The sequence below is a fragment of the Acipenser ruthenus genome, chromosome 28 (assembly GCF_902713425.1).
Source record: "Acipenser ruthenus chromosome 28, fAciRut3.2 maternal haplotype, whole genome shotgun sequence".
NCBI classification, from domain to species: Eukaryota; Metazoa; Chordata; class Actinopteri; order Acipenseriformes; family Acipenseridae; genus Acipenser; species Acipenser ruthenus.
In genome coordinates this window covers 9355157-9375476 of record NC_081216.1, presented here as the reverse complement: position 1 = coordinate 9375476, position 20320 = coordinate 9355157, and the positions used below count along the sequence as shown (strand labels likewise).

General features: G+C 47.7%; 1 protein-coding gene across 1 annotated transcript; it reads right to left on the bottom strand.

Annotated features, from left to right (window-relative positions):
* Positions 1-81: 81 nt before the first annotated feature.
* nmt1a (N-myristoyltransferase 1a) lies at positions 82-15424 on the bottom strand. The gene is made up of 12 exons (XM_034057139.3): positions 15243-15424; positions 9324-9429; positions 8735-8879; positions 6926-7044; positions 6414-6505; positions 5980-6096; positions 3989-4159; positions 3407-3515; positions 2844-3014; positions 2070-2237; positions 1474-1611; positions 82-398 (listed from the first exon to the last, which is right to left on the bottom strand). The coding sequence occupies exons 1-12, from the start codon at positions 15350-15352 to the stop codon at positions 378-380; spliced, it is 1467 nt and encodes a 488-aa protein (XP_033913030.1). The 5' UTR covers positions 15353-15424; the 3' UTR covers positions 82-377.
* Between the last annotated feature and the right edge of the window lie 4896 nt (positions 15425-20320).

The window sequence follows — 20320 nt, the reverse complement described above, 5'->3', positions numbered from 1 at the left end:
GAATCAGCAGCTTGTTTCCACGCTGGATTTCCATCAATGCAATATATATATATTATATATATTATACACATACTGTATATATTGTTTTGTAATATATTTATTGAAAGAACGTTGTTAACTCAAGCGCCTGTACTGTTAACAGTATGATGTCTTGTCTGATAATACAATCAATAAAGTCAGTGTTGTATGTTTTATTGGAATTATATTTTTTTATCTTAATTTTTTTCTCTCTTTTTTTCCTTTAAAATAAAGGCCGTTGTCCATGGCTCCTCACAAGGTGGCGCGTTCCCATGGCAGCGCAGGTCAAGGGTCGCACAGACTCCATTCTGTTTCCGGGTGTGTTGGAGGCGTTGGCTCCCAGCCTTGCTGACGATCGATCACTGCAGCACGAGGCCGACCTGAGAGGGGAGGAGGAAAAACAAGAGTGATCAATAATCAATAAATCAATAATGCATTACATGCAGGCTTGCTCCGTGGAGTTTTTTTTTCTTCTTTCATTCTTTTCAGGGGCTCATCTTCTTAGAAGTCAGTATCCACTAGAAATTAAATAACTGACAGCAATGAGAAACACGCATCAAATATGCACAGATTTACCACATTGCCAGAATATCTGCAGCAGTTTCTGAAGAGGAACAATAGCTCAGTCTGTGAGGGATTTCTATATAAAAATAAAAAACAGAAGATCAACACAGCCGCTCGTGATCCTCGATCAGGCTCATTTACCGTTTAACCCTTAGCGGTCCATTTATTCAACGCGTGTCAGGTCCAATTTATTTTCACACGCGCAGTTTATTTTGGACGCGCTGTTTAAAAGTATTTTTTTTCACAGTAAAACAGGTTTAAAAGGCACTGCATATCAACAGTACTGCATCTCCAGCCCTGCCCCACCCCTTGTTCGCTATATTTTTCAAATGCCTCTTAATAGTACATACCGATAAATCATCTCCTGATCACTTGTTTTATCACCAAACTCCTCAATAAGGTGATCCAAGTCGTTATTTTATTACTATAACATCTAAAAAAAGCTCTGCAGATGTTTGTGATGTTCTTTGAGCGCTGGATGCAGAAGCAGCTATCTTGTTTGTTTATGTCCGTGTTATCTATGTGGTGTCTGGGCTATCGGTATTCACTAGATACGCTTTTTTTTTTGTTTCGGATTCTCTCGGCTCCTATCGATCTCATTGAGCCATTGAATGGTTTTCTCGGCTTTTTCCTGAGAAAAAACGACTAGAGACCTGTTTTTTACGTCTTTTTGATGATGTCGGACAGGGTCCGACATAGGACCGGAAAGGGTTAAAAAGTGAACCAAAACAGCTGCTTGGGTTTGTGATGATCGCTGCTTTTCTTAGACTGTAGAGAACAGAGATCCACACAAACCCCAGCAGCTGTTTCTTCACCCGTTTCACTGTGAATGGTAAATGAGCCCGATCCACAGCAGCGCCCCTCCCTGCAGAGCTCTGCTGCTCCTCTCACCTTCTCTGAGCCCATGCTGGGACACTTCCAGTTGTACAGGTAATACTGCAGGTTCCCGTCCCCAATGCCAAACTTCAGCTTCTCCAGGAACGTCTTGTTCTCCATCAGGTCCAGGGCGTTGAACACATCAAACCCTTTCTGGAGGAGGAGAGGAGGGTTACACCACATGCTGTGCTCATGGCTGGAATGCATGGCATGGCATGAAGAGTACTGACAAGAGAGCCACTGCACTGCATCATCTTTTTATTTCATACAGTGCTACTCACACACATGGCATCACAAAGCACTGTGCAGAAAAGAAAACAGAACCAGGGCAGCTGCATTCGGAGACTGTGCAGTTATTACTGGAGGTGCATTTGGAGACTGCGCAGTTATTACTGCATAAACACAGAGCCTAACAGGTTCCATAACAGGTTCAATGCTTCGACCAAATTCTTAACAAATGTATAACGTTTAAACATCCTTACAAAGTAGTAAAAAACTGTAACAAAGAAAACAATCCCCTCCACCTCCCCCGACCCCAGCTCAGTTTGGCTGGGCTGGGCTGGGCTGGGCTGGGCTGCCCCCTCCCCTCCGCTCCCCTCCCCTTGGCTCACCGATTTGGCCAGGACGAGCGCGTCGCTCATGAGCTCCAGCAGCGGGGTGGTGGTGTGCACATTGTAGAAGGAGTAGGCTGCCTTCAGGCTCTTGTGGACGGGGTGGTTCATGATGGTGGAGGGCAGGGTGTAGAAGCTCAGGAAGTCCGTTATGCTGCCATCGGGGTTCTGCACACAAGGGGTTAACAGGAAGGTGAAAACGGGCGAAGAGCAGGAGTGAAGCAAGTGGAACATTTCTGACATCTCTCCAGGGTGCTATTCTCTGGTTTAATTTCCCCAAACATTGAAACTTTAGCATTATTCCTGTTTGAACTTTTTAACATGTGGGTAATGTTTGTAATTATATAATTGCTGCATCTACAGTGTAATCAAATTCCACTCCCAGACCGTCTCTCTACACAGCTGGGATCGGGCTGCTGGGAGTGTTTAATGAGATTCAAGCTCATACAGGCTCAGAAGCACAGATTCCTCCGAACCCCACTGAGTGACTTGGAAACTGCACATTTATGTTAGGGATACAAAACAATCTACTAGATTGATTCCTTGTGCATGTAAACACAGTGACTGAGCAGCAGTGCACTGAACTGCAGCCCACTTTAGAATCGACACCAAAGCAACTTCATTTCTATAGCGCTGATGCCAAAGGCATCTCACAGCACTTTACAAAAAAAATGTACCACCACAAAGCGACATGCAATATGACACTCTCTGCAGCCGTGCATCGAGTGCACACACACAGCAGTGAGAGGGCAGTGCGAGCGGCGCGGGGCTGACCTCCACGACGTACGTGTCGATGATGTTCTCGCGGGGCAGCAGCCAGTGCTCCACCTCGTCAGGACTCATGGCGGGGGTCAGGTGGAACTGCTGCAGGGAACCCTGGAGCAGCCGGTGCACCGCTGGGACGTCCTTCCTCTGCATGGGGCGCAGCCCGCTGTTCTTCGGGGCCTGGGGGGGGCGACACAACGCAGCCAACACTCGTTAACTCTTCTTGCAAGCGATTAGAAAGGTCAACACGCAAATTAAAAAAATATATAAACAGCAGGTTCCTAGAGGAGTATGATCACAATTTCTGAATTTATTACTGCCGAATTTCTCTTAATTTCATCAAGACGACGTAACAACAAAATACATGAAAAATTAAAAATAAATTAAACAAATGAAAACAGCAGCTCCTGAACTCGGGGGGGGGGGGGGGGGGGGGGGGGGGGGGAAGCATCTTAAAATAAGACAGGGAAAGGCAGGCAGGCACACAGGCAGACAGGCACACATACACAGACATACACAGACAGGCACAGGCACAGGCACACGCGCACACACACACACACACACAGACTGACCTCAGGCAGGCGGTAGAGCTTCATGGTGCGCTGCATCGTCATGTTCCTGCTCAGGTGGGAGAACTTCACCTCAATCAGTTTGCGAGGGTTCAGAGATCTGTGCCAGTACCTGTGAGAGAGAGAGAGAGAGGAAAGGGTCACCACAAGCAGGAGAGAAGAGGGGAGAGGAGAGAGGATACGGGAGGGGAGAGGAGAGAGGAGTGAGGATACGGGAGGGGAGAGGGGAGAAGAGAGAGGGGAGAATGAAGCACCAGCATAGGGGAGCCAGTAAAGTCAATATGAGGACTGGGAATCCCAGAGCCAGCACAAGTTTACAGAGTATATTAATAATGTATCCGACTGTCTCTTTTTGGTACACATTAATTGTATTATACATGAAAACAAATTGGCAGTGTGCTGAGCAAGCTGTATCATCGAGATTAATTGTTTTGTAGCGACCCCTGTTTTATAAGCGCAGTAACACACTCCAGGGTGTTCCAATACGGTCCGATATCTCGTGCCGCACACCACTTGGCGCTGGGATACTGGACCCTATCTGAACCACCTGTGCCGTGTTATCGCTGTTTGAAGTCAGTTCCGGACCTGCAGGTGCTGACGGGTTTGGGCAGCACCACGCCGGCGGTGTAGACAGCCTGGAAGATCCCCTGCAGGTTCACCCTCCTGGTGATCTCCCGGATCAGAACCGGCGCCACTCGCTTCGACCGCAGCTTCTTGTGCACGCAGAGGAAGTTAATCTCAACCATCCTCTTCTCTCTGGAGCACAAAGACAAAGGAGAGCAAGGCTGTGAGTGCGGCGACAGCAGCAAACCGCAAAGCCACACACCGGAAACGCTGCAGGAGCGTCCGCAGGGGGGAATGAAAATGAATGTTAAACAACTCAATGCGTGGGTACTGTATTAAGAAGCATGTCTGTACCATCCGAGGGGTCAGTATCATGGTGAACTATATTAACACGACTGATTTGCAGAATGTGGAGTAACTTATTGTGCTCAAGACGTATGTAAAAATGTACGTGGGACATACAGGACATAGACAGATGTACAGACAGAGACACCTCCATAATATATGAATTAAATAAATATATCTCCACAATCTGATACTCTCAATAACTTCTGGTAAACAACGTTACTGCCAAGTTTCATAACAATTCTGTCCTGCGTTAGGGGCTGGTTCGGGTGCAGTGTGTTCTGTCCTGCGTTAGGGGCTGGTTCGGATGCAGTGTGTTCTGTCCTGCGTTAGGGGCTGGTTCGGGTGCAGTGTGTTCTGTCCTGAGTTAGGGGCTGGTTCGGGAGTAGTGTGTTCTGTCCTGCGTTAGGGGCTGGTTCGGGTGCAGTGTGTTCTGTCCTGCGTTAGGGGCTGGTTCGGGTGCAGTGTGTTCTGTCCTGCGTTAGGGGCTGGTTCGGGTGCAGTGTGTTCTGTCCTGCGTTAGGGGCTGGTTCGGGTGCAGTGTGTTCTGTCCTGCGTTAGGGGCTGGTTCGGATGCAGTGTGTTCTGTCCTGCGTTAGGGGCTGGTTCGGATGCAGTGTGTTCTGTCCTGCGTTAGGGGCTGGTTCGGGTGCAGTGTGTTCTGTCCTGCGTTAGGGGCTGGTTCGGGAGCAGTGTGTTCTGTCCTGCGTTAGGGGCTGGTTCGGGAGCAGTGTGTTCTGCCCTGCGTTAGGGGCTGGTTCGGGTGCAGTGTGTTCTGCCCTGCATTAGGGGCTGGTTCGGGTGCAGTGTGTTCCAGCCTGAGTTAGGGGCTGGTTCGGGTGCAGTGTGTTCTGCCCTGCGTTAGGGGCTGGTTCGGGTGCAGTGTGTTCTGCCCTGCATTAGGGGCTGGTTCGGGTGCAGTGTGTTCCAGCCTGCGTTAGGGGCTGGTTCGGGTGCAGTGTGTTCTGTCCTGCGTTAGGGGCTGGTTCGGGAGCAGTGTGTTCTGTCCTGTGTTAGGGGCCGGTTCAGGTGCAGTGTGTTCTGTCCTGTGTTAGGGGCTGGTTCAGGTGCAGTGTGTTCTGTCCTGTGTTAGGGGCTGGTTCAGGTGCAGTGTGTTCTGTCCTGCGTTAGGGGCTGGTTTGGGTGCAGTGTGTTCTGTCCTGCGTTAGGGGCTGGTTCGGGTGCAGTGTGTTCTGTCCTGCGTTAGGGGCTGGTTCGGGTGCAGTGTGTTCTGTCCTGCGTTAGGGGCTGGTTCAGGTGCAGTGTGTTCTGTCCTGTGTTAGGGGCTGGTTCAGGTGCAGTGTGTTCTGTCCTGTGTTAGGGGCTGGTTCAGGTGCAGTGTGTTCTGTCCTGCGTTAGGGGCTGGTTCGGGTGCAGTGTGTTCTGTCCTGCGTTAGGGGCTGGTTCAGGTGCAGTGTGTTCTGTCCTGCGTTAGGGGCTGGTTCGGGTGCAGTGTGTTCTGTCCTGCGTTAGGGGCTGGTTCGGGTGCAGTGTGTTCTGTCCTGCGTTAGGGGCTGGTTCGGGTGCAGTGTGTTCTGTCCTGCGTTAGGGGCTGGTTCAGGTGCAGTGTGTTCTGTCCTGTGTTAGGGGCTGGTTCAGGTGCAGTGTGTTCTGTCCTGTGTTAGGGGCTGGTTCAGGTGCAGGGTGTTCCAGCCTGTGTTACTCACGTGTCGTAGATACGGATGTCAGCGGGGATGGCGCTGATGAAGCCCACCAGCTTGCTGTTGGACTGGACTCGCACTCCGCAGTGCCACTGGGGCAGCCAGCCAGGGGGGCGCAGAGCCCTGCGTGGGACAGAGTGGGTTACTGAGGACCCCAACCACCCTCACCCACACCCACCCCTATAGTTCTCCCCCTATCGTCCCCCTCTATCAGCCCCAGCTCCGTGTATAAGCCAGCATGTGTACAGCAGCTCACTGTTTATGCAGAAGACTATGAAGAAACACGGAGCATGCGAAATAAAGGGGCCATCCCGCTACACTCGCTGCCATGGAAACACCAAGAGGAACACCTCCATACAGTACAGCCTGCATGTTTCTGACAAAACTGTCGACAACTCTAAACTATTAAAATCTCGGATACAGAATAAACTTTTACTCACCACAGCAGAAACTCGGGAGAGTAATCAAATCTGAACATGTTGTCATCGTCCTCCACATAGTTCTCGTTGAGCAGAGTGTAGAGCTCCTTCAGCTGCGGGGGAAGCAGGGACAGGGTCAGGACTGGAGGGGGAAAGGAGCAGGACCGGAGGGGGGACAGGGGCAGGACCGGAGGGGGGACAGGGGCAGGACCGGAATGGACTGGAGAGACACAGACACACACACACACACACACACACACACAGAGAACAAGAAATTCTATGTACTTCGGTAGTACATATTAGGGCCATCACAGTCTTAATACACAGCGAATCACGCTTTGTTAAAAGTAGTAACTGATAAACAAAAAAACACAACGTTAAACCACCTGGTGTTGCGATTTTAAATCCTACATATCTATCAATCTACACATCCCCACTACCGGTGCTACGATGAGCACAGCTTCACAAGCCGACAGTAACCCCTGCCACGGCTCTCCCTGCTGTGCACTGGGAGCCTGACTGCCGCCCCTCACCACGGCTGCGTTGCCCAGGTCCAGCGCGTCCCAGACGAAGCCCTGTGGCAGGGTGTACGGCTCCGTCCGGATGCTGTCCTTATCGGGCTCTATGGGACCATGAGACACCACCACCTCCCCTGAAACACAGCGAGAAAACACGCAGCCTGGGTTAGAGACACACACACAGAGCTTTAAACACTCAGGTCACAAGCAGCCCAGGTTAGACAGAGACACACACAGCTTTAAACACTCAGGTCACAAGCAGCCCAGGTTAGACAGAGACACACACAGCTTTAAACACTCAGTCACAAGCAGCCCGGGTTAGAGAGACACACACAGCTTTAAACACTCAGGTCACAAGCAGCCCAGGTTAGAGACACACACACACACACACACAGCTTTAAACACTCAGTCACAAGCAGCCCAGGTTAGACAGAGACACACACAGCTTTAAACACTCAGTCACAAGCAGCCCGGGTTAGAGAGACACACACAGCTTTAAACACTCAGTCACAAGCAGCCCGGGTTAGAGAGACACACACAGCTTTAAACACTCAGTCACAAGCAGCCCAGGTTAGACAGAGACACACACAGCTTTAAACACTCAGTCACAAGCAGCCCAGGTTAGACAGAGACACACACAGCTTTAAACACTCAGTCACAAGCAGCCCAGGTTAGACAGAGACACACACAGCTTTAAACACTCAGGTCACAAGCAGCCCAGGTTAGAGACACACACACACACACACACACACAGCTTTAAACACTCAGTCACAAGCAGCCCAGGTTAGACAGAGACACACACAGCTTTAAACACTCAGTCACAAGCAGCCCGGGTTAGAGAGACACACACAGCTTTAAACACTCAGTCACAAGCAGCCCGGGTTAGAGAGACACACACAGCTTTAAACACTCAGGTCACAAGCAGCCCAGGTTAGAGACACAGACACACACACACACACAGAGCTTTAAACACTCAGTCACAACACACAGGCATGAAACAAATGGCAACACATTTTTACAACATGTTTCAACAAGGAGTCAGTGACCAGGTTGTTTTCCATGTTAGAACAGGATATTTCATCCAGAACTATAAAAACACTCCAGAGTGCTAATTTTAGGAATATTACAAGAAATCAAAGAGATAAAATGACAAATGATTTGACTAGAAGTCTTCAATAGAAGATGCTAAAAAAAATGGAATTGGCAAGGTGTTCTCCCATAAGTCCCATTGCACAGCAGTTTGATCCATTCCAGGTTTTACTGCAATTAAAAGATACACACCTGAGCTTGCTACCGATCAGCCTGCAGTGCAATGGGAGAGAGTGATACAACACGGATGTATATTATAGATATGGCCACCAGTGGTTCATTTTTAACTTGATCTTGACAGAAAGAATCATTGGAAAAGCTGCGTACCAGCAGTAAACAGGAGTGGACTCGCTAGGGCTGATTTACTTTTCAGAGTGAAACGAGTGAAGAAACAGCTGCTTGGATTTGTGATCGCTGCTTTTCTTTGACTTGCAGCTCCAAACGTTTCTGTTCACTTGTTTCACTCTGAATGATATATTAGCCAAATCAACCCCAATGAGCCTCACCTGATTGTGAATATGAGAACATGTTTGTTTCAGCTGCGAGGGATAGCTGACTAAATCACTGCAGACAGGATACACATTGCAAACAGTCTCATAGAAAACACCTCCTTTATAAACTGCTACATTTCAAACATAACAGAGAGGACAGCGTGGAAGGCAGTGGGTTTGTGTGGCCGCAGCGTGGAAGGCAGTGGGTTTGTGTGGCTGCAGCATGGAAAACAGCTCCCCTCACCTAGCTTGGGGACCGGCTGCGTGTCCCAGAACTGGTAGCTCCGGCGGCTGGCCTCCTCCATGGTCTTGGCAGGCCCCTGTCCCACGGAGAACAGCTCGATGGCTTTCTGGATTTCCTGCAGCTTCTCAGCAGGGAGAGAGTTCACCTGCACACGCAAGAGCAAGAACATGGTCCACTTGAGCTGGGAACACCCTGCAAGTCTAGTTACCAGTCCGAGGCTTTCATTTCAAATTCCTACACAACAGGCTCCCCACCCTCCCTCCCTCCCTCCACAGCCCCACCCACCTCCTCCTCCTCCCTTGACTGCCCCACCCCCTCTCCTCCTCCCTCGACAGCCCCACTCCCCTCCCTCCCTCCCTCCCTTGACTGCACCACCCCACCCCCCTTGACTGCCCCACCTCCCCTCCTCCTCCCTTGACTTCCCCACCTCACCTCCTCCTCCCTTGACTTCCCCACCTCACCTCCTCCTCCCTTGACTTCCCCACCTCCTCCTCCTCCTCCCTTGACTGCCCCACCTCCCCTCCTCCTCCCTGGACTTCCCCACCTCCCCTCCTCCTCCCTTGACAGCCCCGCCCCCCTCCCTCCCTACCTTGACAGGCTCCTGCCCCGGCTCCTTGCCTCCGGCTTTATCCTTTTTCCGCTTCTGTTTTTTTTTCTTCTTCTTCGCTCCGCTGTCATCCCCCAGGCTCTTATCCCTGCACAGAGAGGAAGGGTCACTCCACAAGCAAGAGGGGAGAGGGGAGAGGAGAGAGGATACGGGAGGGGAGAGGAGAGAGGATACGGGAGGGGAGGGGATAGGAGAGAGGAGGGGAGAGGGGAGAATGAAGCACAAGCATAGGGGAGAGGATACGGGAGGGGAGAGGGGAGAGGATACGGGAGGGGAGGGGAGAGGAGAGAGGAGGGGAGAGGGGAGAATGAAGCACAAGCATAGGGGAGAGGATATGGGAGGGGAGAGGGGAGAGGATACGGGAGGGGAGAATGAAGCACAGCATAGGGGAGTGTGGCAATGTGCCCCGCCCCTGTGTGCATTTCTGGTTTATATGTTGCGTGTGGTGTGTTAATGTTGGTGTATAGATGTGGCTGCACGGGATATAAATGGGTGTGTGCAGCACGAGTTATTTAAAATGTATAATTGTATTTAGGCACGGGATTGCACATCACTTCACGTGCATTTAAAGTATATAATATGCGAGCACGAGGTTGCACATAATTAATTCTCGTGCTGGGATTCAAGTGAATAATTAATTAGTAATTGAATCCCGGCACAACAGTATATATATGTGCACGTTTCACTCACTCGGGGTTGGGTGTTCGGTGAGTGGAGAACGGGTGTGGAGAGGAGATAAAATAAACAAAAAGAATAATAAAAATAATAATAGTAAGTGTTTAAACTCACCGTGTTTGTTTGTCTTAGTCCACCGTTTGTTAAGTGTTAGTCCGTTTTGTTTGTCTGTTTTATTTGGCCTCAAGTGCCGTGGCCTGTGTTTTGTTCAACCGTTTATTTATTTGTTTATTAAACACTGAGCGCTGCCGCGACTCAGTTTCACTCATCACCACTGTCTCTCAGTGTATTCATTTCCTGGATCTGACGGCACCACTCAGCCAGCCGTGAATCCCAGAGCCAGCACAACTTACGTTTACAGAGTATATTAATAATGTATCCGATTGTCTCTTTTTGGTACACATTAATTGTATTATATTATACATGAAAACAAATTGGCAGTGTGCTGAGCAAGCTGTATAATCGAGATGAATTGCTCCAAGGTTTTGTTAGCGACCCGTTTTATAAGCGCAGTAACACACTCCAGGGTGTTCCGATACGGTCCGATATCTCGTGCAGCACACCGCTAGGCGCTGGGATACTGGACCCTATCTGAACCACCTGTGCCGTGCTATCGCTGTTTGAAGTCAGTTCAGGGTGGAAGTGCAAGTTTGCGCATTGCTATGTGATCTAGACTGCTGTCTGGTGCGGCGCGTCTTCACCTGTGATCAAGTCAAACCCAAACTTAGTTCTCTACTGCACAATCAGTCCACTAATATATACATTGACTAGAAAGGAAGGAAGGCATGATCTTCATTGAGCTTAATTCAGCCCACACTGCTCTGCAATGGGAGTCTGGTTTGATCAGTAGTGTAATCCACCTCACAAAGCAAATAGCTCCGATCCAAGATGTTCCTGGGTCCATGCTTTCCAGCTTTCCAGCTCTCCACAGCAGGAACTACAACACAGAGTATGAGCCCGATAACATTCTGAAGCTGCACCTCACACAACACAGCTCTGTTACCTGCATGGCTTCAAATTAAAACAACAAATAAACAACAAGGGCCGGACGCAGACAACTGCAAACCTGAGAGTCCCAACAAACCACACGAGCATAGCGGACACGGGTACTCCCGTCCCAGAGAACCTTACTGACTGGCTTAGTGTCCCACCAGAGAGAGGAGTCGCTGCACAGACTGGGTTAGTGTCAATTCAGAGGGGAGACCCTGCACGGACTGGGTTAGTGTCTCAGCACAGAGGGGAGTCGCTGCACGGACTGGGTTAGTGTCAATTCAGAGGGGAGACCCTGCACGGACTGGGTTAGTGTCAATTCAGAGGGGAGTCCCTGCACGGACTGGGTTAGTGTCTCAGCAGAGAGGGGTCCCTGCACGGACTGGGTTAGTGTCAATTCAGAGGGGAGACCCTGCACGGACTGGGTTAGTGTCAATTCAGAGGGGAGTCCCTGCACGGACTGGGTTAGTGTCAATTCAGAGGGGAGACCCTGCACGGACTGGGTTAGTGTCAATTCAGAGGGGAGACCCTGCACGGACTGGGTTAGTGTCAATTCAGAGGGGAGACCCTGCACGGACTGGGTTAGTGTCTCAGCACAGAGGGGAGTCGCTGCACGGACTGGGTTAGTGTCAATTCAGAGGGGAGACCCTGCACGGACTGGGTTAGTGTCAATTCAGAGGGGAGTCCCTGCACGGACTGGGTTAGTGTCAATTCAGAGGGGAGACCCTGCACGGACTGGGTTAGTGTCTCAGCAGAGAGGGGAGTCCCTGCACGGACTGGGTTAGTGTCTCAGCACAGAGGAGAGTCCCTGCACGGACTGGGTTAGTGTCTCAGCAGAGAGGAGAGTCCCTGCACGGACTGGGTTAGTGTCAATTCAGAGGGGAGACCCTGCACGGACTGGGTTAGTGTCTCAGCAGAGAGGGGAGTCCCTGCACGGACTGGGTTAGTGTCTCAGCACAGAGGGGAGTCCCTGCACGGACTGGGTTAGTGTCTCAGCAGAGAGGAGAGTCCCTGCACGGACTGGGTTAGTGTCAATTCAGAGGGGAGTCCCTGCACGGACTGGGTTAGTGTCAATTCAGAGGGGAGACCCTGCACGGACTGGGTTAGTGTCTCAGCACAGAGGGGAGTCCCTGCACGGACTGGGTTAGTGTCAATTCAGAGGGGAGTCCCTGCACGGACTGGGTTAGTGTCTCAGCAGAGAGGGGAGTCCCTGCACGGACTGGGTTAGTGTCCCAGCAGAGAGGGGAGTCCCTGCACGGTCTGAGTTAGTGTCTCAGCAGCGAGGGGAGTCCCTGCACGGATTGGGTTAGTGTCTCAGCAGAGAGGGGAGTCCCTGCACGGACTGGGTTAGTGTCTCAGCAGCGAGGGGAGTCCCTGCACGGACTGGGTTAGTGTCTCAGCAGCGAGGGGAGTCCCTGCACGGACTGGGTTAGTGTCTCAGCAGCGAGGGGAGTCCCTGCACGGACTGGGTTAGTGTCCCAGCAGCGAGGGGAGTCCCTGCACGGACTGGGTTAGTGTCCCAGCAGAGAGGGGAGTCCTTGCAGCTCCCCAGCACGGCCGTGTGGATCAGTGAGGAGCGTGGCTGTGTGGATCAGTGAGGAGCGCAGCTGTCTGGGGTTTCCCGTTACTCATGGAACCAATTAGTGGGATTAGGCAGGTCAGGAAGACTGAAGCGAGGCAGTTACAGTTACTGGAAAAGGACAAAAGCACGATGCCACACAATACACGTGCATTACATTACTGCAGCCAGCCAGTTACCAGAATGAACTAGAAGAGAGCAGCGCACACACACAGCCTCCAGAGGAGGGGGGACCTAGCTAACAGCAGAGAGACCGTCCGAAAACTGCAGCTCAAGTTTAAAATGACACATCACTAAACGTACCTGATGTACAGTACACTGTTATAGATTAATCCATTCAAATCAATAATGGATTGCCACAGCTTTTATTTTGCCTCAAACATTCATTGCTCGATTAAATAAATACTGAATTTGCCTGACACTGCACACAAACAGATTGCGATTTAAAAGCAGCGAGTCCCTGTTAAACATATTACTGCTCCACTACAGATGCATGAACCACCGTTCCGAATAATAACCCTACAGACTCCCAGGGGCTTTCTCCACACTGTGTCAGAGCAGACACCACACGGGCTCCAGGATACCTGTCCATTTCAATAACACACTTCACTGAAGGAGTTCTGGAACCCAGATATTAGATATTCTAGAATAAATTTAATATAATTGCACCACATGCTGCAAATGAAACGCAGTCGTTGCTCAAAAAGGTGCTTCAACAGACAATAAGGGCATCCCCGGTCCCGTGGCGAAATCCCTGAACACCGACTCACAACAGTCTGAGAACCACCGATCCACGATCTCGACAAACTTCACACCGGCACGTTTACATGCTTCACAGCATTCACACTCCTCCCCTGAAGTCAGATTACAGTGAAGCCCTCCCTCCCCACCCCCATCAGCAGCTCCTGGGCTTGCCTGTCTCACGTGGAGCAGGAAGCAGGAGAAGGTAATCTTGTTATTGAGCTGTATTTGCAGGGCTTGGGCAGCTGGTGGATCACATGCCTGAGGAGGGACAGCACCAGCAGCAGGGAGGGCACAGACAGGACAATACCCAACAAAACCTTCAACAGAGTTTCCACTCGCTTCGGAGTAACAATACGCTCCACAAGCAAAACAGCCTCATGCTTTCACGAGGGCCGGCATGTTTCTGGCGATGGAACGAGAATTTTTGCACATTGCACAATATTGTGTTGAAAATAGGGAAAGGTTTGTATGGTTTCTAAAGTAGTTTATAATGTTCCACAGACTGTTCTGAAAAAAGGACACCATTTCCAAGATGCTACTGTACAAAATAGATTTGTAGTGATTTTTTTTTATAGGAAGAGGGTCAAATGCAACCAAAACAAATAAAGCAGAATAACGTGGGTAAGCTACTTAAAAAACATATAACAAAAATAAAAAAGAATGTTATATCAATGCCTTATCTTTTAATGAACGGCGCTGAAGAACTGTAGTGTGTTGTAAACTCCCCTGTGCTCGCTTTGTCCTCTCTATTAACTATATATATATATATATATATATATATATATATATATATATATATATATATATATATATATGGAAAATTGAAATAAAATATGGCGGGGATGCATTATTACTATTATTTTCATTCAGCCGTCTGATACCAACCCCAGTATATGAAAAGTTGCAGGCTTGTCGACCATCAAAAAACTAAAACAAGCAAGACATTTCAGATGCGTTGTTTATATATATATTTTAACACCTGATCCCGAGGCAGCGCCGGGGTGGTCGCGGTAAGCTGAGCCTAATAAATAATTGAAAATTCTAAATTGGGAGAAAACAATACAAATAACTGGCGACTACTACATAAAAATAAACAAAAATAAATAGGGTATTTTAACTGGAGCGCGCACGAAAAGCATGTGACCATTGAGGGTTTCTATGCGAGTGATGATGATGATGTGTGTGTGTAATTTATATATATATATATATATATATATATATATATATATAACAAAGATGCAACTGCACACTCTCTGTGCACGGCCGGTGTTATCTTAGAAAAATGAAATGGCCGTAGTAAGCGCTCACCGACAATCGTTTTAAACCATAAGGGAACGCTACAGTGACTGTTAATTAGCCTGAATTAGCAAGACGAGGGCGATCAATGGAGTATGTCGTGTTACAGAACATGCGATCACAATACAGGCACTGGTTGGGCTGGACAGTGCACTGGGCGTGCGGAGATACAGCGGTATGTGTGCAACACTTCATCCCAATCGTCCTCTATCCTTGACGTCTCGCTCCAGACAGCCTGCACGGGTTACACGTGATATTTTCCCCTCAGCTATATTGTTAATTTGCTCGAATGGCAGCATTTCCCTTCATATATTAATTTGAACCCGGGTGTATCGTGGGGAGACTCGAGTCCCTACAAATCTTAACTCTGCGGAAAACTCGACCCTCCAAGCCCCGCCCCCACGCTCAGATTGATTTAGAACCTAGACCACTTAGCTTCAAGAAAACCCATTCAATCAAAGCAGCCCTCCAATGGAATCAACGGAAAGGGGTGGGACCGCTCGAAATGAGGGCGCTTCCACCTCGCTGGTGTGCCGAGGCGCTGGTATACACTGCCGCATCAAACCGGCTCTCAAACCAGCTTCTACATAAGGAAGCGCGGCGCCTCTAATCCTCACCCATCGTCGAAGAGGTGCTCGTCATTCTCGCAGTCGCTGCAGTGCCCGTGGTCCTCTTCCGCCTCCTCTTCTGTCTGCGGCTTCAGCGCTGTCTCACTCTCGTCCGCCATCTTTATCCAGGAACTGGGGAACGCGCCGGCCCGCAGTACTTGCTGTTGCTATTGGTTGTGGGGAGCGTAGCCCGCTGGGAGTTGTAGTTCCCCTTGAACATAGGACCGGAGATAGGGGCTTTGCGGTGGCGTGTGGGAAATGGAGTCAGTGCTAGCAAAGATATCTATTTAACAACCGGCTCACTGCGCGCGCAGAGCACGGTGCGATATACCGAGAGCGCGACAGAATGGTTTCTAGGGAGAGTCATGGAGGCGTAACAAATTCTGCTGGTTTTCGCCATGTTAAAAAAAAAAACGCATCACACTTTTGAATTAGATTTCACATTTCCCCAAGGCCTTTTGAAGAAAACAGCAACATTATCAAATTATGACACTACGTAATTATGAAAATGCTATTTTCTGAGCACTGTCCCGTTCCGCGGCGCTTGCGCAGAAACATCGCTCTAAAGAAGCGACGACTGCATGCAAGTCCAGGTGTGTGCAGGAAAGACAGGCAGGTGAGCTATGTATTTATTATTCTTAACATGGAAATTAAGTTAAAACCGTGTTTAACAATCTTTTCAATTATTTGTATCTATATATTTAGATATAGGTTAATTACAATTAAACAAGAAATTACATAATATACGGTATTGTATGTGTAAAGAAAGTGAAGTTAAAGCTATATTTTTTGTATTTAATTTTTCAAGTTTAATTGGTACATTATTTGTTTATAAACTATTAAATACGGGTGCTTAATAGAATAGAAAATAAGAGACAAAAGTGTAAAGTCAACATTTATTATTCCTGGAGAAGCCATTTTTATTCAAATGACTCATTCAGCGGTACAGTTAACAGATCACAGTTTATATTTACAAAGATTAATTTAGCACTATACGGTAAACAAACTACAGGTAGCTACTTGGACAAAGTAGGTAAAACAAGGTAATGTTCATCCTTATATTTGTTATAAAATGATTTAACAAATAATTAACATACACAAAGATAGTAATAAAATATATCTGATATGATACAGCTTTTAAATTTCCCGTTACCCCCTTCCGAAAGCTGTCAATAGATACTATCATCGATGACATGTGCGAGCAGCCCTAACTATTTACTGCGCATGCGCCGCGGAACGGGACAGTGCTCAGAAAATAGCATTTTCATAATAATTACTCCCTCGCCGGTCGGGACCGGAGTGCCCCGAAGAACGCTTCACGGCAGAAAGAAGTTGCTTTCCTTAGATTTTGTGTTTTATTCTTTATGAAGTTTCTTTGGCACGAAAGGCGCTATATAAATTACACGTGATTGATTGGACAAGCCACCCTGAAGCAAACCGGCACCATCTCTCTCTAACATATTTTTAAAACTGAGGGGAAAAAAATACCTGAAACGTTTTGATATTAAATAATCCTTTCCTTGCCAAAAAAATAACGCCATCCCGCGGTAAATGAAAGTATGATAAAAAATATAAAAACAGCATTAAGTTTAGGCATAGGCGGAGATCGGGTCTGCGGTCACTCCAGCGTTTCATTATCCGATTGTGAAACTGCAGTTTGAAACAAAAATAATAATCTAATCAATGTAAGCTTGTCACTTTTTTAGAAAAGATTTGGTTTTGTTTATTTATAATTTTTTATAGTGTTCTCGAGCTCAGTCGCCTGTCCCTATTCTCCACCCATGCCCTCTTCCATAAAATAACACAGAAACAGGGCTGCAAACACGGAAGATACGACACGTACTCGGAGTTGCGTTTGTAAATGCTGTTTTATTTAGGAACGCTGTGCACCGCGTCTTGTTTGGGTCAGTCGTCGCACGCTTGGTTTCTGATGATCGTGACAAACGTGTCCACTTTCGGGGAGCACATGGCGCATTCGTTGGGGTAGGTCTTCCCGTCACTTCCACACACAGGCGTAAAGTCCCGCGGGCACCCCGGGAGTTTGAATTTAGTGCAGTCGGGACGGTGCCCCTTTGCGGTGGCGCCCACGATGCAGAGGACACACAGCACAGCCCCCACCGCCACCAGAGACGCGCTTCTGCGCCGGTCCATCGAATATGATCCTCACTTTGTTTTCACACTGCGGAAGACGCGGAGAGTGGACGGAGGACAGCACCCTGTTTATCTCACCCAGATGTATGCACACTCCGCGAATATGGTGGCTTTTGAGCTAATTTTTTTTTTTTCAAAAGTCCAGTATTTTTATTTATTATTAAAACCAGGCAAGACTTCTCCAGCGCTGCTCTCAACGGCCATCAAACACTGACACAAGCGTACTGATGTCACAATTCCTAACGTCACTCGTGTTTGACCGTTGGGCAGAACCCTTTCACGTATCAAATAATAATGAAAAATATTGTTTTTAATTGACATTTAAAAAAAAAAAAAAAAAAAAAAAAAAAAAAACAAAACATTGCTTTATGAGGGAGGGGGAGGGGAGGTTATGACCTCGTTACTGCCGCGTATCCACATTAAAAAATGTAATACAAAAAAAGAGATTTAAAAGCGATTCCTATAGGTGCAAGCTTACAAGATAGTCATACACCATAAAACAAGAATGCCACTAACAGTGATCCCCGGCTGGTGGACAGTTAACAGATCACAGTGTATTGTGCTGAATTCTGAAGCGCTAGGGCTGTGTGCTATTTTGAACTACGCAGGGATGGAAATAAGACTCCCATTGCATAGCGGTCTCACCTATTCCTGGTTTCACTACGAGACTGTCACCTATACACTGTGGCGAATCAAGCCTGCTGTAAAAACCTGGAATGGGTGAAACTGCTGTGCACGTTTGCTTTTCTTTAAAACAAACTGTACACACATTACATGCATTTCCATATCCACTATTTACTGGAGCGTGGGGTTCTATCTGAATGCAATTTACAGGATGTGTTCCAGTCTGAACATAGAATGTGCATTAAATAAATATATACTGGTAATAAAATAGGGAGAAAAAACATTAATGACTTCAAGTTGCACAATGTTATGTATTGCAACATCTAAAATAAAGTAACAAAGGATCACCACACGTTCTATAAAAGGGTAATCCTTACATTTCTTCTTCTGGGGGTAATGGCGAGATCAGTAAATCTGCAGAGATATGGCTGCCTATGAAACAAAGCCTTGTTTACAACAGTAAGTGTGAAGCGTGCGGTTTGAGATCAATGGAAAAGGTGTGGTTGCGATTCACTTGAAATAAATAACACTTTACAACATGAAGCGTTTTCAATTTCAAGCCGTTTTAAAATGTAATGCACAAAAAACAGCAAAGTGTTATGAAACTCTGTGCTCAGTAGAGCCGCCCCAGACATGATCAAATGCAAGATTGATTTTTATAGTAGCCACTAGTTGACCTATTAGACTCTGTTCTGCCCAACTATTGGACTTTGTCAGCTTGCAGTCGTCCTGCCTCTAGTGTACAATGACCCACCGAGCGGAGGAGCGCTGCGTGAGCCTGGATTTGAACCTGCCTCACACCATCCTGCACAGCTCAATGCCAGCCTTCAGAGAACCAAGCCCCATCGCTGCCTAGGGCACCAGGACTATAACAGTCATGGGAAAGCATCCAACTTCAGCATCTGCACAAACTCAAAGAGAGTGAAGCTGAACACAGCAGTCCAGCTTGGATCCAGATTCCTTTTACAAGCCTTGCACACAGCGTACAGCACACCTCAGCTCCGCTCTGCGTTCAGTGAATGCAACATAAACTATGCATGGAAAAGAACGCATGTAAGTTTCACCCTGCACTAACACAGCTGTATTCAGAGGTGTAAGTCAGCAGTGAATATGAAAAGGTTATTCAGACGCTAAATCATTCAGCTCTGTATAAATGACAGGGATCTTTATTAACCAGACAAAAAGGTAATGCCACTGACAGTTCAAATAAGATTTAAAAAAAAAAAAAAAAAAAAAAGAAAATATATATATATATACAGTACTGTGCAAAAGTTTTAGGCAGGTGTGAAAAAATGCTGTAAAGTAAGAATGCTTTCAAAAATAGACATGTTAATAGATTATATTTATCAATTAACTAAATGCTAAGTGAGTGAACAGAAGAAAAATCTAAATCAAATCCATATTTGGTGTGACCACCCTTTGCCTTCAAAACAGCATCAATTCTTCTAGGTACACTTGCACAAAGTCAGGGATTTTGTAGGCATATAGTCAGGTGTATGATTAAACAATTATACCAAACAGGTGCTAATGATCATCAATTCATTATGTAGGTTGAAACACAATCCTTAACTGAAACAGAAACAGCTGTGTAGGAGGAATAAAACTGGGTGAGGAACAGCCAAACTCAGCTAACAAGGTGAGGTTGCTGAAGACAGTTTACTGTCAAAAGTCATACACCATGGCAAGACTGAGCACAGCAACAAGACACAAGGTAGTTATACTGCATCAGCAAGGTCTCTCCCAGGCAGAAATTTCAAGGGAGACAGGGGTTTCCAGATGTGCTGTCCAAGCTCTTTTGAAGCACAAAGAAACGGGCAACGTTGAGGACCGTAGACGCAGTGGTCGGCCAAGGAAACTTACTGCAGCAGATGAAAGACACATCATGCTTACTTCCCTTTGCAATCGGAAGATGTCCAGCAGTCCCATCAGCTCAGAATTGGCAGAAAACAGTGGGACCCTGGTACACCCATCTACTGTCCGGAGAAGTCTGGTCAGAAGTGGCCTTCATGGAAGACTTGCGGCCAAAAAGCCATACCTCCAACGTGGAAACAAGGCCAAGCGACTCAACTATGCACGAAAACACAGGAACTGGGGTGCAGAAAAATGGCAGCAGGTGCTCTGGACTGATGAGTCAAAATTTGAAATATTTGGCTGTAGCAGAAGACAGTTTGTTCGCTGAAGGGCTGGAGAGCGGTACACGAATGAGTGTCTGCAGGCAACAGTGAAGCATGGTGGAGGTTTCTTGCAAGTTTGGGGCTGCATTTCTGCAAATGGAGTTGGGGATTTGGTCAGAATTAATGGTCTCCTCAATG

What these genes read in the sequence shown, in the direction of transcription:
- nmt1a (XM_034057139.3), bottom strand. Translation starts at nt 15,352, where the DNA reads ATGGCGGACGAGAGTGAGACAGCGCTGAAGCCGCAGACAGAAGAGGAG. An exon ending in GCAGCCGGTCCCCAAGCTAG is followed by an intron (nt 7,045 to 8,734) that starts GTGAGGGGAGCT and finishes GCTGTGTTTCAG; the next exon opens with GGGAGGTGGTGGTGTCTCAT. An exon ending in AAACCCGTCAGCACCTGCAG is followed by an intron (nt 3,516 to 3,988) that starts GTCCGGAACTGA and finishes TCTCTCTCACAG; the next exon opens with GTACTGGCACAGATCTCTGA.